This window comes from Bombus vosnesenskii, unplaced genomic scaffold (genome assembly GCF_011952255.1).
Source record: "Bombus vosnesenskii isolate JDL3184/JDL3185 unplaced genomic scaffold, Bvos_JDL3184-5_v1.1 scf7180000015130, whole genome shotgun sequence".
Lineage (NCBI taxonomy): Eukaryota > Metazoa > Arthropoda > Insecta > Hymenoptera > Apidae > Bombus > Bombus vosnesenskii.
Genome location: NW_022883843.1, coordinates 1 through 18,636, shown reverse-complemented (window position 1 = coordinate 18,636; position 18,636 = coordinate 1). Strand labels below are relative to the sequence as shown.

Below are 18,636 nucleotides of genomic sequence, written 5' to 3'. Positions count from 1 at the left end.
TATTCATAAATCAGTCCCTTCGCAAAAAGCTAATTCTACGAATCTTGTTAGAAGAAACCGGTTGACGAAACTGCGTGTCCCTTCAGGAGAGGTCTAATTTATAGAGGTAGCTTGCAAGAAAAAACAAATCTCACAAAAAGCTTGAGCATTCTTAATTAATCCTCTTTAGAATTCAATTACATTTATGCCTTTTGTAAATATTAATTCTAAAATAACGATGCTAACATTTCTAACCTACAGAGTATCAACAAATAACATAACGCAATTCCCCATTTCAATTAAATATGAAAAATATACTAAAGTCGATCCAAGATCAAACCCGGTAAAACAAACGACAAATTTACCTGAAAAATCCACTGAATTCGTTTCAATACATCCGTTATTTAAATTGCAAAAATCAGTTGTGTTTCAACGTCAATTTTTAACACCGTCCATATATCCCAATTTTAGTACGCGACAAGACGACAATACAATTCATTTCAATACCATTGAAAAGTATGGCTGGCTTCGGACAACCGGTTTCCGGCGTGGCGCCACTATGCTTTGGAGAAACAAGGAAATACATATGCATGCACCTTGCTTTTTGTGAGACAGAAGAACTCTGTGTCTCTGTTCTACCAACGTCGCTGTTGCGACGATTTGCCGCAAACCTAAATGGAGTTCGATCAATGGCAACGCGAGCACGTGGTCCTCGATGTTCGCGATCGGAAAATCGTGTTTTCCAAACTATTTCTAGTTTCGCCGGTTCCACTGTCAATCAACGTTTCTTCCTTTGGTTCCGTTTCTCTTCGATTCTCTCCTTTTTTATTGGCAAACACGTGTCACCGAGTATCGTGTTCGTCTTCGTTAAGCAAGCTTCTATATCAGCGATACGCGAGCCGGTTTCCCCTTCATATTTGTACAAGACTTCGTGAACATCGGACATTTTTCTCCTCTCTTTTCGAATAAGAAAATCCTATCGTTGTTTAACTAACAATTGCATTTCTTTAAATGGAAATGTGGTCGTGTCTCCTTTATATTTTCAATTAGCCAGGGAATTTAGGTTTATTGCCGTGGAAACTTGATCGGTCGTTTACGTAAGGATCTGCGACTCTGCTTCATCTTCGAGGAAAATTTCATCGAATACAATCGTTTCACTCAATGATTGGATCAGTCGAAAGGGAGAGTCCGTGACTGCCTGTATAAATATTGATCATAGTGTCTCTTGAAGGGAAGCTGTACCAATCTTGTTGATTTAACTACTGATCCTACTTTATCCTCGAGAAAAATTACTTGCTTTGATTGTTTGACCATTAATTTTAGCGTTTCTTCGAGGGAAACAGTGTTGATCGCTCGAGTCTGCTTCTTTCTCAAGGTAAATTGTATTTACTATTTACTCGATCAGCTATTTTATTTTCTTTTCCCGGAGAAACCTTGTTTCTCGCCTGTTTGACCATCCGCGCTATTTCTTCTTTGAGATAAACTGCAGCGATTATTCGTGTAATCAACAAATCTACTTTTTCTTTCTTTACGAAGGAAATCGTGTGTTTAACGAAATCTCGCTTGTTTAGTCATTGATTCCGCTAACTTTTCCAAATAAATCGTCAATCATTCGCTCGATTGCCAATTCTAATTTTGCTTCGAAGCAAACTGCGTTGATTATTCGTATAACCTTTTTAATAGAAACTGTTTTTCGCCTATTTTATCGCCAATTTCCTTTTCAAAATAACATGTATTAATTATTCGTTTAATCGCAGATTTTATTTTATTTTATTTCTATTTCTATTTCGTTTTATCATCGATTTTCCGCCGTCTTCAAAGAAACCCACGTGAATTACTTTAATTGCTTTTTCAAACTAATTTTATTTCTTTACTTTTAAATTAAGAAGCAGCAAGGAAAATGCTACAATAACGGAAAAATTCTTCGGTTATCTCCACAAAAAACACGAAGGTATCGAACTTAGTGTATTGAGACATTTTGTTCGTTGGAAGTTAGTCGACGACATTTGGAACGGAAAGATACATTTGACATGATTTAGTGTGACGTTGAGAGAGAAAAATGGTTTGATCGAGGGTGCCCTTAATTACTAATTTCATAACTTGCTGTTAATCGATCTGACAGTGATAGTAGTGGATGTGGTTGGTAGTGCCTGATTAATCGTGATCGATATTTTGAACAAAGAGCAACGAGAAACGATCAGTTTGGAGTTTCACTTTGACGTCGTGAGACTATCGTTAATTAGACATAGAAGAATCATTTGGTGACAGGTAAGGGTTTCAACTTCTGTATTCATTTTCTTCTATAGACTGAATTTAATTTTTCGCTTTGATAATCGTTTATGAAAGAGAAGCGATAATTATTAGTTCTACCTAAGAATGTTACTAATAAATTAGGAAAAAGAAATTTTGATTGGATTCTTGATAACGAGTGAAAATTAATTTAAAAGATTGTATTTGGAATTTTGAGAATCGATCGAGTCCTCAGTTTCAGTGCAATGTAACGTTATCAGTCGCATGAGTTTGGCTCATATGTGATTTATGTGCAAGCTAAATGTTTCCAACAAATTGTAGCATATTGATTTCTCAAAGTACTGTATCAAATGTCTTGTAATTATAAGCAATTGTTTCGTTTGGACGATCAAGGGTAATATACTCTATTTCTGATTTTAAAAATGCCGCCATTTGTGTAGACGTACACACGCAAGTATTTATTATGTAGACACGATGGCTCGTAGACACGAACGTTTCTCGTTGTCGTATTTTCCAAACAGGTCAGTTATTTCGAGCACTCGACCACTTTCTCGCTCCTGACAATGACATTAGTCATTCTAATCGATGTCTCGAAATCGATGGTTCTTCTGTCAGCTATTTCGTTTCCGTGTTTATTCCATATGATAATATTGTTTCACGTATTCGCTTAAATTTAATTGGCAAATGGTTAATTTCCCTGAATCCATTTTCAAGTAAACATATCAGTTTAACCTTTTGCTCTATCTGATACGAAAATGAACAATTTGATATAAAAATTTTGCGAAAGATCGATATATTATTTTACTTTTAACTTGGAAATCGTTCTCTTAATTTTTCAATATCTAATTAACCACCTCAGTCCCTAAGACCGTCTGTTTTAACGAATGGTAAATAATCAAATAATTGCGTTGATACATCAGAAGTACCATCTTCTTATATCCCTGATATTAGTGTTAAAACAGGTTTGAAAAACCTTCAATTATTTCATTTATTCTTAGCTTTCGATGGCTTAAAATTTTCTCGGTTATTTTCCAATAGAGTTCGATATATTGATCGAAAACTTAGTTTAGTTAAGCACTGTAACCGGAAGTCACCCTTAAGTCGCCGGGTAAGAGGATTACGAGTAATAAACAAACAATATTAATCAGAAAATTATTCCATTCAATTTTTCTCCTGCATTTAATTAAATATGACAGAGTCGACAAACTTTCCTTCGGTTCTTCTATCTCATTTGCAAATCTATAATATCGATATCCAAACGATAACTCGAACACAATTAACCAGCACTCGAGGCTATTTCTTTCGTCGAAACTTTCCTCAGACATGTAGATATCACGTTGACATCGCCGCGTATACCGAATCAGCCCTTTTTAAAGATGATCTCGCGAGCGTGGTTCGTATGCAATTCAATTTGAACGAGTCGCGTGTCACGATTCACTTGACTCCCGGCACAGTAATTGGCCGGCACTCGAACAAACACTTACACTTAATTTAACGTTTAACCGAATCGAAAACAAAGCGAACAGTTGCCGGACTTCGCTCGTTCTTTCAGTTCATTTCCGAACGTCTTTCGATCAGCATATCGGGTCTCCTCTTTCATCTCCGTTGCCTTTCAAAATCTAAAATCATAATTGAGACTTTGCTGCTCGAACTATGGAAGGGGAAAACGTGAATGACGGGTAAGATTGTTCCTGCGTTCTGTCAGAAAATAATTTCCTGTTTGTGGGAGAGGAAAGGAGCATTGTAATTGGAATTACAGAATGTGAAACATCAAAGGAACTGCCGAATGACATTTATTTCAAAGACTAGAAGACTGAAAACTTTGTTATACGACTTTTATACTGCTACGCCTGGAAATCAAGGATGGATTTTGTTTCAGCGAAATGAAGGACGAGAAGAGTAACTCTATATTGCCCACTGAAGCGACTCGATTGAGACCAAGATTGGAAAGTTTCGATGATGTTCTGCCGTATGTCGGTGACTACGGGAGATATCAATGGCTGTTGTTATTGTCGTTACTACCTTATGGCGCGACGTACGCGTTTCTGTATTTCTCGCAATTTTTCATTACGATTATTCCCACGGAACACTGGTGCAGGATAGACGAATTAGTAAACTCGAATTTCACCGAAGAAGAGAGGTAAGTATGTATAATGAAGGAAAGAAAGAAAAGGAGATATACGTAGCAACGAAAGCTCCTTTAAACTTTGAACGATATTTTTGATTGTTCGTAGAAAGTGACTTTAAAATATTGTGAAAAATATGTGAGATATCGCGATTTCTGGAATTTCTCGAATTTTCGAACATTTCGAAAATTATTAGAAAATATTGTAGAAAAATTTCACGATAAGATACAAGATATTTTTGGATTACTCTGTCTGGACTTTGGTTCTTATTTTAATAATTAAAATGATCAATCATCTATCGTATGGGATGTTTAGGATTAAGATAGCGATTCCAGTGACGAACGTTTATCCTTATTACGAACAATGTCAACGGAAGGACGTAAACTTCACAGAGCTGTTGAAGAGCGATAAGAGCCTGAGCTCATCGGGCTTCCAAACAAACAAAACGATAAAATGTACTCAATGGGAGTATAATTTTACGCAGATTCCATATCCTAGTATAGGAACTGAGGTGAAGTATTCACATCGTTGTCTGAATCGCATGCTTCGAAATTCTTACACTTCTGCTGCGTTCTTTGGGTCATTTCCGATCTAATCTAACCTTGTTATAGTAAATTTCTTAAGTTTAAAGAAAGTATAAGACGATAATTGTTAGTACGGATAATTCCTCGTTCCGATTTTACGCGAACGTTTTTTTCAGAGCATAAAGAACTCTTTCATTCATCGAACTGCGAGCAGAATCGAGATATAAAAATTCGAAGACCGCAGCAGGATTAAAATTATATTCTGAAAAATATGAATCTGGTTTTTCGCTGACTAACTCTTAACCTTGGTGATTAGCTAGATTGGGTATGCGACCGAGAATACCTCGTATCAACGGCGCAGGCCATCTTCTTCTGCGGATCCATCATCGGTGGTTTCCTAGTCGGTTGGATCGCCGATCACAAGGGTCGTATCCCAGCTTTAATGTTCTGCAATGGTATCGCCCTTTTTGCCTCCATTTTCACTGCCAGCGCAAATAGTTTTTGGTCATTCGCCGTCTGTAGGTTTCTCACTGGACTGGCGTTCGATAACTGTATCAACATTCCTCTGATTATCGGTAAGCCTTCTACGAAGTAGAAAGTGCGAGAGGTTCGACCGATAAGCCAATGTTTCAGTCACGCGAGAGATAACGTTAGTATGAAGTCAATGTTTCTATTACGTGAAAGATGATGTTGCGTGAGAAATTTTTGATGAATTGTTCCTCGAAGATAATTTTGACGTTGCTGTACTCGATTGAACTATACGGTTCGAGTTCTTGATTCAAGAGCTTTTGCCACCACCAGAGATGAATATATTGATTTTGTTATTGTTAAAGATCGTTTCATCGATTTTCATGTCGTCGAGGATAGTTATATCTTGATATTCTTAAATCGAGTTATACAAGGTGGTTGGTAATTGGTGGTACAAGCGGAAAGAAGTCGAAAATATAGAATACAAATTTTTTTTTTAATTCTTCCATCGAGACAACGATCTACAGTGAGATCCGTTATAACGAGACGCGATAAAGTGCACGCGTATCGAGCGAAAATTCAAAGTCGATTTTCTCGAAAACAAAGCCTCGAACGAAAAACGTTTATTCTATATTTTCGACTTCTTTTTTCGCGTAGAATCACCCCCTTTCCGCTTGTACCATCAGTTACCAACCACTCTGTATATTCGTTCGAAATGAAAATTATCACAAAATTTTCAACACGTAATTCGTTTAAATACGTTAGAAGCAAAACACGCGTATTATGTAGCGCTTTTTGTTATACGGACCAGCTCAAACTCGGAAAATTCACGTTTTCAGAGTAAACGGATTAATTTAAAATCGGAATTATATTTATAATCTTACAATTATCCTACAATTAAGTTGATTTCACTCGATAAATCTTCCATGTTCTATTACTGCAACATAAAGAATAATCGTCGTTAAGTATCTTGATATAATAATCAGTTATTCCGAGAGTCATCGACGATCAATTATCCCACAGTTCTCGAATATATGGCTGTTTCGAAACGAACGTTGGTCGTGAATATCGCCTTTGGCGTATACTTCGCAGTGGCCAGTACAATTTTACCATGGATAGCCTATTATATCGCGAACTGGAGATATTTTACTTACGTTACTGCCATACCGCTGTTATCTGTCGCTATCACACCGTGGATTCTTCCCGAGAACGCCCGGTAAGTAAACTCCTAATCGTTCGATTATTCGAATTCTCAACTTGCGCTTTGAGATTTATGCAAATTTACTTATCGATCCATATCACTCGTATTTGCTCTGTTCAAGCTGGTACGTTTCCAACGGGATGATGGACAAGGTTGTTGAGAAACTACGGAGAATAGCTAGGATCAATCGTAGAAATCCAGACTCGCGTATTTACGATATATTAGTTGTAAGTTCGATCAAATAGAATTCTAGAAAGCTTACGCGAAATCATACGGTACAGTACTTGAATCTGTGCTGACAGATATATTTGATTCGCGTCGAAAACACACAGACTCGCGAATGTATTTTAACATGCATAGACAGGTTTTAAAAATGAAACGCGATGAAAAATGAAATATGAAATGAAACTTGACTGTCGCGATTCCATTGTGGTATTATATCGATCTCGTACAAAATTTGAAGTAAATCTGGGAATTTATATAGAAATTATAAAATATTTACAATTTACAAGTACAATCGGGGATAAAAATAAGCTGCTATAGTTAATGGAAATAGATGTGAAGAAAGTATAATCAAATTAGTATCAGCCTCATATACTTGAGTTTTATTTATTATATTTCCTTCTAATAATATGCAGATAGTTCAGCAAATGATTGAAATGAATTTTTACATTTTCTCCACTAATCCACTTAGTTTTGTTCCCGACTGTATTTCGGATCAGAAAAGTATTTAATCAACCAACCACCCATTATATTAATAAATCTCGATATCAAAAGCCATGCCAACTAATGCCATAAAACAGAATGCAAAGTGCCACTGTTCGTGCTATCTATTAATGACGAATACAATGAAAATAAAATTTCTTTTCAGTGTGTTATGAATTTTGAACTGAGTAAGGGCTAAAGGCACGACTCGTATTATATCTTTCGTTAATTATTCTCGAAATAAATTCTTGCAGAGTAACATGGAGGCACCGGACAAAATTCAAGAATCAGCGACGCTGCTCGATCTGTTCAAAACGCCACGGTTGGCGAGAAACACTATTCTTCTAGTTGCATTCTGGCAAGTATAAGATACGAGTTCATGTTGCGATAAAACCTTCATAAATAACCGATACAATCTTGTAGGTGTTTTACCCTGATCTCGTTCGACGATCACGTGTATTCATTAAAACTTATCCAGAGCTCGGTGTTCGTGTCGTTCTCGATCGCCTGTGCCACAGAACTTCTAGCTGGGTTATTACTCGCCCTGTTGCTCGACCGGTGGGGTCGTAGACTCTGCGGATTTCTCACGATGGCAATGACCTGTGTACTCAGTATCGCTGATCTTATGCTGCATTCCAGTAAATATATCGATCTGTTTATTAAAGTAAAATTAAAACGATTATAATGACGTATTATTGAGAAAAATCTGAAATTAAGTTGATGATGAATGTAAAAGAATTTTGACAACTTCGAAGGTATTAATCTTGGAAAATAATTATTTTGATGGAACTAGAATTTAGGAATTATTAGGAATTAATTTAGTGGCGAAATTGAAAGAGGTGTGCACATTTTAGAAGCAATAATTTTCTATATGTTGGTTTTCTAGAATTTGGAGATTTATAGAAGTTTAAAGTTTGTGTGAAATTTTAATTTGATTTTGATTAAGCTTCGATCGGACTATATTTTTAATTAAACTTACAATCAAGTATTGTGTATCCAGGATTAATTTTGTATTTTTTTATTTATTCCCCAGTGCTCGCGAAATTAGTAATGTCAATATTGTCGCGATTCTGTCTGAACATGGCAGCCAATGTTGGTCTTCAGTATGCAGCAGAACTTCTGCCCACGCCAGTCAGATCGCAGGGCGTATCTTTCATTCATATTTTCGGAATAGTTGCACACTCTTTGGCGCCATATATCACTGACTCGGTAAATAAATATTTATACTACTATTGTTGTTACAACATTTTTGAAACACCGCTAAGCTCATCCACGTTCAACTTCTCTTTAATTTATTCCAAAAGATACAATAAGCGCTATTAGAAATTATGAAAAAGCTCTCATGTAAATTTTCTCATGATAATGTAAAATAGTTTTTTTCTTACCTTAAAACAAGTTGTTTCCTGAAGAAGTTAAATATTATAAAAATCTGATCAAAATATTTCTCACTTTCTAGAAAGCCCGTTTTGGAAGTCGCAACCAACGCTTTTCTTTAACTGATCTTTAATCAAAAAATTGAAATTTAAAATAAAAAATGATGGAATAACTTATGATATGAAACTATATTGGTTGAAACTTTCTAATGAAACTTTTTAAATGAGAAATACTTTGACCAGATTTTCATGGTATTTAACCTTTGCTCATATAAATTAATATTTGTTCATTAGGCTGCAATTTGGGAGGGATTTCCAATGCTCATTATCAGCACGGTGTCCTTTTTTGGCGCTGCACTGGTTTTGTTCTTGCCGGAAACTGTCGGCCAGAATCTTCCTCAGACTATCAAGCAAGGCGAAGAATTCGGAAGGGACCAACATTTCTGGTCGTTGCCTTGCTACCATAAGACACACTTCAATGGACATCAACACTATCACTCCTGTGAACGATAATTATCTGATTTTTAATAATAATTCAATTAAAAAACACGAAGGAGGATTCGTGTTTTTTTAGAAGTAACAATATTACAAGCGGATCAGTCTGACGATTTTTGTACGAGAAAAAATCGGAACATATTATTTTTCTATTCTCCTACATTAATTTTTATTTTTATCGTTTACGTTTAAGAATTTGTAAGCCTTAATTCTAAAAAGAGCGAGCTTAGAAATCGTGTTCCTATATAATTTTTATTATTATCTTTTAAGAGCTTTTATAATTTTAATGCTAATTTTCACTTGCGTTACGCACGTTCGAATCGTTCAGCGGTTGGTGCTAATTTGATATTCAAAGATATTACGTAGAATAATATCGAAAATGTTACGTAAATTAATAATTACGTAATTTATTAATTACGTAAATAATAAATTAGGGAGATTTAAATTTTTGATTCCTTTAATGTTTTTAACATTTTTTACTGGAATATATTGGACAAAATCTTATTTAAAAAAATAGTACGTTTAGATAATTTTTCTTTGTGAAAAGAAACAGTTTTATATCTTTTGAACGATTATCCACGTATTTTTAACGATTATTTATCTATTCGTTATATTTTTTGTACGATTTTAAATAACGTACAATATTAATAAAATCCAAGCTTGAAGACTTTTTAAATTATTGTTATAATTTCTTCAGCACCAACTGCTGGACTTTTATCTATCTAAAACGAGTTGTACGTACATTTAAAAAAAAATAACTCTAATTGACTGTTTCTATGGTTTAGGAAGAAGAAAAAAAGAAAGGAAAGAATATTGTAAGCAAATCGTGCCATCGTATGACGATCAGTGTTCGTCGTTGTGCCAATAACAACGCAATCAATCTGAAGAAACCTATTCATAGTATTCATAATCATCACTCACGTATATATTGGCGTATACACTCACGTCCATAAGATTGATTCACCGAATAAAACTTCCATAAACCTTAATATAAGAAACAATTCTACTTTTTATTTGCACACACATCGACGAATCCCCCGAACAAAAATAAACTGCTAAATATCTCTATAATTAAATACATTAATGCTCGATGATCCTCGTTCATCATTATACGTCTAATCTAACTCCATCCTATAATTAGGAGTTCTACGATAACGATCACTTATGTTACAATGTATTAACCCTTAACAGCCGAACTTAATTATAATTAATTATAGAAAATGAAATGCTTCATTATACGGATATTTGAAGTAATATTCTGTATTATACAGGGTGTCTGGTAATTGATACTGTGATAACCAGTGGTTAGTTAATGTGGTTAATAACCAGTGGTACAGAATAATACTATGTGAAAGGATCTGTTGAAAATATAGAACGAGAGATTTTCGTACGACGTTCGAGAGAATGAAATTCTGAAGCTTTGTCAGCTCGTGTTCACACGACATTCACGAAACATATTCAAAATTTATTTTCTCGAAAATACGAAGAATCATCAGTTACGAAACACTCTGTACTATATCACATTATTATATCACTATCGTATTGATAAGAAATGTCGATATTATAACTCCTTAAGACTCCCTTAATATTTATTTGCGATTCAGCTTAATATGTATTGGCCCTGTGTAATTTCAAGATTAAAAATATAAAAGAATTCATTCCTGATTACGATATCGTACATGATTTACAAAATCATCGACCGTCAAGGGTTAAATGAGAATTCTTTCGTCCAGAATTATTTTCCAGACGATCGAATTATTATCCATTGCATCACGAGGATCGAACTAACTTGTAGCCTTGAACAATTATGTACAGTTGAATCTCTAGCGTAGGAATATTTCAAAGAATCTCAGGTTTTGAGGAACGATAGCTGATATTTGCAACGAACAATAGTATGTCTTTTTAATCGGTAACTGAAAGCAGGGGCTAGTCTCATAAGTACGCGAATGATTCTAGTTGCTAGAATCATTGTTTAAAGGTGGTATAACGGAGATTGCGCGCTTAAGACGAACAGGTCGGAGGATCGAAAGGAACGAGATTGGAAATATTCGCGTCTCTTCACGAATCAGAATTTTACTATTTCTAATTGAACACGTGACGGAGTTTCGATCTGTTTCAAGTAACATTTAAACCTGAGTGTTACGCCGGGCGACTCTCTGCCTGGCCCAGGTCACACACCCCGGGTCATAACACTGAGCATTTTCAAAATTAACTCATTATCTATCAATTTTTCTTCTAAAATTTGTATATAATTCTATAAATTATTTACTGCTTTTTCCATTGGATTTAAACAGAACAATTTCGGAAGAATGTCGAACATTATGTTAATATCCTTTGTATTAAAAAAAATTCCTGCTTAAAAAGATCCTACAACTTTCATTTTATAATCTCAATTGGGTATGATGGTAGCTAATGAACGCTTAGCAATTAATTGTTTTAATGCATTCCATTTTATGAATGATCAGTAATTACGGATTCAAGGATACTTATTAGAAGTAATATTCTTATTATATCTAAATATATCAAATAGAGATATTTCTCGTATTAATACTGAAAGATCATAAAAAAGGAAATATCATAAAAGAATTTCAATTTTGATGTTTCATTAGAATAATATATATATATATATGTATGTATATATTTAAATTAAATAACAGAGATCTCAGAGTTTTCAAAGCATTCAACGTGTTGATGCATAAATGGATGATGAAAAAAAGCCACGTTGATCGAGCGAACGCAAAATACTCTTCGGTTTAAAAGTCGATCGAAACTCTCATTTCAAGTGTCGGCGATTTATGAATCACCTATATTGATACAAAGGCGATTCGTAATAAAGGAGACAAGTTGAAAGCTTGACAATGCGCGAAGACAGCTCTCTTTTTGTGTTTCGAGTCTCGTGGCAATCCTTTGTTATTCACGGTATTTCATAGTTAAATCAATTCAACTAGAGTATTCCTTCAACGAGAAAAGAAAAAAAAGAGCAAGAAGAAAAAGATATAGATCTTTCTTTTCGATTTTTAAAGCGAAAGATGCGTAAATACTATGGTATATTATTTCCTTATATATCGCTTCCTTTAATACATATATCCAATACTGAATTTAATTGTACATTTACATAAGATACTTGAATCGTTTCTCATTTCCAACACTTTACCGACGTTATAGTACGCGAAATAATTACATCGCAATATGTGAACGCAACGTACTTTAAATGCCGCGTTCTTAATTCTTTAAATTTCTTCACATTTTTATACAGTCAATCCAATTAAAAAAAGATACACTTTAAAGAAAATTATCTTGTGTGCAACAAAGCTACTTCGTCGATGAAGCGTCAATTAATTGCTTAAACGTATACCTTGTGTAATTTGACGATTCTTGTCTCTTTCACTGCAGTAATCGATACTTCTTCCTAGTTTCTCTCAATAGCTCTCCAATCTCAATACGTTCGTAATATCTTAACATCTAACATCACACGCACACGTTTAATAACTATATTTACAACGAATTTGGCAAGTTTCACGCCACTGACAAGATTCACGCCACTGACAAGATTCACGCCACTGACAAGATTCACGCCACTGACAAGATTCACGCCACTGACAAGATTCACGCCACTGACAAGATTCACGCCACTGACAAGATTCACGCCACTGACAAGATTCACGCCACTGACAAGATTCACGCCACTGACAAGATTCACGCCACTGACAAGATTCACGCCACTGACAAGATTCACGCCACTGACAAGATTCACGCCACTGACAAGATTGACAAGATTCACGCCACTGACAAGATTCACGCCACTGACAAGATTCACGCCACTGACAAGATTCACGCCACTGACAAGATTCACGCCACTGACAAGATTCACGCCACTGACAAGATTCACGCCACTGACAAGATTCACGCCACTGACAAGATTCACGCCACTGACAAGATTCACGCCACTGACAAGATTCACGCCACTGACAAGATTCACGCCACTGACAAGATTCACGCCACTGACAAGATTCACGCCACTGACAAGATTCACGCCACTGACAAGATTCACGCCACTGACAAGATTCACGCCACTGACAAGATTCACGCCACTGACAAGATTCACGCCACTGACAAGATTCACGCCACTGACAAGATTCACGCCACTGACAAGATTCACGCCACTGACAAGATTCACGCCACTGACAAGATTCACGCCACTGACAAGATTCACGCCACTGACAAGATTCACGCCACTGACAAGATTCACGCCACTGACAAGATTCACGCCACTGACAAGATTCACGCCACTGACAAGATTCACGCCACTGACAAGATTCACGCCACTGACAAGATTCATGCCACTGGTAAGTTTCACCCCACTGGCAAATTTCGCACCACTGGCAAGTTTCGCGCCACTGGCAAGTTTCGCGCCGTCGCCAAATCTAACCGCTATAACCTAGTACAATCCATTTTTTGAACACTGCCAGTAAACGCTGGATTTGAAAGGCCTTTCTTCTTTCTATAAGATTTTTTCAGCATTTTGCTCCTGTCAAATTGAAATAAACGATTATTAGTAAATTTATATTGACATAAGGCGGAGGAAGAATATTATAGAATCTATACTTACGAGGATATACACGGAACCCACCAGAAACTTTGTTCCTTGCCGAAGTCGTTACCCTCCTGTAGGGTTTCTGGTAATTCCTGGTTCAACGTTTCTGGCAAGCCAAGGGTCAGGAAGGCGTGTCCAAAAGACAGCAAACCGAGGGCAACCAGCGGTAAAGATGGATCAATGTCAGCCTAAATTAAATGAAAAATATTCTCCCTTTTATACGCTTCCCTTTATACCTCTTTTAGAAGTAATAGCGATTAATTCCGCTTTCCGCTAATTCCTTAATTTCCCTTCGATTTTCGGGAAATAAATGAATACTTCTTTTAAATATTAATAAAGAATATTGGTTAAAGACAGAATTTGAAGAAGTTGTCAATATACAAAGGATCATTGGTGTTACCTGTATAACGAGATTATGTAAACATTCGTTTCATTTAGAAACGAAGCTATAGTGTAGTATCGCAAACCTGTAAATAATTACAGACAATAGAAAAGTTACATTTCCTTCGCAAAAAAACGAAACGGAGGAAAATATATCGAAAATCTATCTTGTTTCCGTGATTCGTAAGATCACAAGAAGAATCCATGGCCGACAAGGAACATAATTTTTCTACGAATTAAACCAACTTAAAAAAACGTATTTCAATAACAGATAATATTAGTCGTAAATTAAAAAAGAGGTTGAGTAATTTTCGGATCGTAGAAATACGATGTCGTTAACAGAAATTTCGATTCACTTATCAGATAAATAATGTAAGGTCCCAAAATGTGGGCGATATAACCGATGATATGGATCAAAGACACGCCCTGAGCTCTCATCACAGTCGGCGGTATTTCCGCTGCATATTGGAAACCAATATTCGCGGCGATATTCATCCCAAGCCGCGCTATAATCGCCATGGCAACCATTGTCGAACCTTGAATAAGTTGAGAAATATGTAAATGCCACGATCGCCGCATTCCACGCACGATACATACACCCGATGCGCGCATGGTTCAATTAAAAATTAAATGTCATCCCTGTCGAGTATGTGACGTTGAGAAATAAATGTCAATCGTTAATGGAATAGGATTTAAGGGCGAAAAAGAAAAAGAAAAGAAGAGAAGAAGAATATTTGTATAAAAAAATTTTATAAGATTCGATTATTATTAATACTAAGTAAAATGACCGAATTGTATAATTGTAAATTCTCTATAATACGATTTTAAATAATACGGGTCTATATTATTATGTCGTTCAAGTCTGTTGTCTATAAACGATAAAAGAGAATTCGAAGGAAAGTTTTGTTGCAAGATGAGGAAATAAAAATAGTAAATTGTTTTATAACTACAACGTTCTATTCTAAATACGGATTAAAAAATGTCTATTTTCCACTCCTTAATGTCCTTGAAAACACGGATATCCCCTAACGCTACCGCTTATCTCCTTACTATCTAACAAAAACATTATTCTTGCATCAAGCACGAGCTTTCATTTCTCAATCTCCCAAAGCTTTCACTGGAGAAGCTTCAGAAAAGCGCTTTTTAAAACGACCGTCGATCGATAAAACCGGATTTTTTCTATAAAATTCACCCCCGCTTTCTCACTGCTATTCACACGTTCCTGCTATTTTATTGAATAATATTGATTGACAAGTCATTTATCAAGAAATAAAAAAAAAAAAAGAAAAAATGTTACCAGAGGGGGTAGCGATGGCAACGAAGGAGAAAATGCCACAGAGGAACACCGATGCGAAACCCATCCATCGTCTGCCCCATCTGTCGAGGAAAAGGGCGAGTAGAACAGCGGCCGGAAGTTCCGTGAGGGACGCTAAAGAGAACGACGTGAAAACGTCGGGGTCCAGAAGTTTCATGTTCCAAACGTGGCCGTCGAACACCCACACCATCAGCAACCTAGAAAAAAATCAGCCGAGTCATACATAAATCACGCTGGACTTCAAGATCGTTTATTAATCCTTCGCATACTCGTTCCCTCGCGTTTGACGTTTATCGATGCTAATTATATACTTAAGCAGATTCTTAATGACCCACATAAAATGCCCCATATACTCTCTTAATGTTCATTCGAGTAGTTTGTATCTAGTTTATGGTAATTTGTGTCTATTTTAATACTGGTTTTATAAAGACAGGGAAGTAGCGTCGAGGCTGATTGATTGGTAACTTGGTTGAATTAACGGTATAATATAATTGGAATATCGTGAGGCTGAGAGTTAAGAACATATTCTTAGTTAATTTTATTTTAGGAAATGCAGGAAGATTCAGAATTATCATAGTATTAAAAACAAAGAAAATATAAGAAACGTAAAGGAAGTATAAAATTGAATACCTTTCCTATCTAGCGGGTGGTTGGTAACTGGTGATACAAGCGGAAAGCGGGTGTCGTACGCGAAAAAAGAAGTCGAAAATATATGTCGGGTTATGGTTAGAATTTTGTAACAACTCATCACGTGAATTAGCCATTGTTTCACAAAGCCGAGATTATATTTACACGTATATACAGGACTATCACAAAGCTTAACAAATAATAAGTCTAATGAATAATAAGTTTAACGAATGATAAAATTAGTGAATAATAAATTGTATGAATAATAAGTTTAATGAACACTATTAACAATGTCTTTGGGTTCAAACGAATCCACAGTCAACGGGATAACTCTTCACTAAACGTAAACTAATCTTAGGCGCAAAATACGATTGTTGAAAATGCTCGATGTATCACTCTCCAAAGCAATCACACGAATGCCAGCCTCGTGGAATTTTTCTCGCTGTACGATTGCATTTGTTTTCTATACCCGTTTGGAAGCATCGAGAAGGTTCCAAACGCCGTTGCTAGGCAGTTTCTGCCTGAAGTTTGATTATTAATACAACGTATGTCCTATTGTATCGACACCTCCGAGGCAACATCACACGTGGCTAGGCCCGACATATAGAATAGAATTTTTTTTTAATTTTTCCGAGCGAAAATTCAAAGTCGATTTTCTCGAAAACAAAACCTCAAACGAAAAATTTTTATTCTATATCTTCGACTTCTTTTTTCGCGTAGAATCATCCCCTTTCCGCTTGTACCATCAGTTACCAACCACCCTGTATATCTTTTCGTACATGATTATAAATTTCTCTGGTGTCTTAGTTTTTTCTAAAATAATATTGTAATCATTGCTGAGAATTTACAAGTAAAAAGTTCTAGCTGTGTAGTTTGTTCGATTGATGTTGGAAAGGTTAACTTACCAATAAATGATGAGCATGATAGTGATACGACCAAGTCGTGGCAGCTTGAAGAGATGTAGGACAGTGTATTGATTATGCGATTGATCCTTCTCATTCATCGCCTTGCAACTTTTCTCAAATTCGTCGAATATTTCTTGCTTCACCTCTTTACCGTTCACTTTAGCGAAGTTTTTCAGCATCTCGATCGCTTTGTCCACCCTGCCACTGGTTATGTACCAACTACGGAAGTATATGAAATACGCAAACGTTATAAAAGCCTGTAAGAAATTTTCAAAATCATCACTTTCACCAACCTTTTGTATCGACAAACTTTTTGTGCAAATTTGAATAGAGCTGTCTAGTTACGCATCAATCATTTATTTTGCACAGCTAAAAATGTGATGGCTTATCGAGAGAAAGATGTTGACCTTGAGATGTTTTATTTACGAGACAGAGGAATCGATGTAATAACCGATCCCAAGATAGTATGTATTGCTGGATAAAATATTACCCAATTTAATTCAGCTATAATTTTGGAACTTTTATGGTCCGGTCTCAAAGGACTTTTGATGTTTTAAGAGAAACTTTAACGTAAAAGAAATTTCTTATATTTCTTTGAGGATTATTTTTAAAGAATTTTCCGATGATACGAAGATACAAAAATAATCCAAAGGACGAGGTAAGATTAAATGTCTACTATACTATCGTATACTAATTTACTTACGAAATTTCTTTGTATTATATTTTTATAATGAAAAAGAAATTGGAATTAAACTACCGTGCACTTTCAGGAACAATCCATGGTCCTACAAACGCAACCACCATAGGACACGCGGTGACCATGCTGAGGATCCTCCAATTTGAGATCCAATATGCGATTCAAGGCAGAAGACTCGAGGCTGCCGCGAAATAAAGTCCAAACGACATGTTCGCTACCAGAGTTCGATATTTCGGACCGACATATTCGATCACTGAAAGAATAATTCGTGATATCGTTATTGTATTACATCGTTATAGAAATCTTCCCAAATGTTTCGTCAATTTCGTTTCTTCATTTGATATAATAATATTGTTTCCTTATTTCCTTTAGGTTTGTCCTTTCTTCGTTTTTTACCAATCTAATTTCAAATATTCGGACTTATTTGTAGATTTTATAAATCATTAACATCGACAATGTAAGATCGTTTTGAATTAAAAAGAATTTTAAAAGGAACACTGCTTTCATCTCAATATCGAACGGAGAGTGCCTCAGTAATCGTGGTATAACCGAAGATTATTCTCCATAGGGAAATAGGTCACTCGAAAGATACAATTTCATACCAGAAAAGTATACAGAATTAAGTATCCTGTCGTTTAAAATAAAATATCTTAAAGTATCCCTAGACACATGTAATTTTAATACCAAACTAGATATACAATTACACAACAAATTTCAAATTACGAGTTATAATTCCAAAATATAAAGTTTCAGTAAAATCATTTACCATTAAATATCTTAAAATTGATATCGTAAAATTCGAATAAAAATTTGACTTAAGAAAAAACAAACCGACATAGGGCAATAAACATTTATTCAAACACGTCATAAATAGTTAATCGTTACGTAAAACGGGACCGATACCGGTGCCTCATTATTAGGTCATAAATTATAGTTTTCCTATTCTCAACAGCTTTTTCTCTCTTATAATTTTCTCGATGACTCACCGATAATGAA

At 35.5% G+C, this 18,636-nt stretch overlaps 1 protein-coding gene and 1 pseudogene across 2 annotated transcripts; one reads left to right on the top strand and one right to left on the bottom strand.

Annotated features, from left to right (window-relative positions):
- Positions 1 to 1,173: 1,173 nt before the first annotated feature.
- Positions 1,174 to 9,283, top strand: LOC117240981 (carcinine transporter-like). Of its 2 annotated transcripts, none has more exons than XM_033506987.1 (10): positions 1,174 to 1,354; positions 4,109 to 4,369; positions 4,671 to 4,866; positions 5,196 to 5,454; positions 6,371 to 6,563; positions 6,670 to 6,775; positions 7,508 to 7,611; positions 7,677 to 7,891; positions 8,287 to 8,462; positions 8,921 to 9,139. In XM_033506987.1, exons 2-10 carry the CDS (start codon positions 4,113 to 4,115, stop codon positions 9,137 to 9,139), a joined length of 1,725 nt encoding a protein of 574 aa, XP_033362878.1. In that variant the 5' UTR covers positions 1,174 to 1,354; positions 4,109 to 4,112. The 2 variants fall into 2 exon arrangements, with proteins under 2 accessions (XP_033362878.1, XP_033362877.1); XM_033506986.1 differs by lacking the exon at positions 1,174 to 1,354 and adding an exon at positions 3,416 to 3,908 and having other exon boundaries at positions 8,921 to 9,283.
- A 4,231-nt stretch (positions 9,284 to 13,514) lies between these two features.
- LOC117240982 lies at positions 13,515 to 17,927 on the bottom strand (annotated as a pseudogene).
- Positions 17,928 to 18,636: the final 709 nt, after the last annotated feature.

Coding starts and splice junctions, on each gene's coding strand:
- LOC117240981 (XM_033506986.1), top strand. CDS start 3,883: ATGGAAGGGGAAAACGTGAATGACGG. Junction 3,909..4,108: donor GGGGAAAACGTGAATGACGG/GTAAGATTGTTC, acceptor ATTTTGTTTCAG/CGAAATGAAGGACGAGAAGA. Junction 7,892..8,286: donor TGATCTTATGCTGCATTCCA/GTAAATATATCG, acceptor TTTATTCCCCAG/TGCTCGCGAAATTAGTAATG.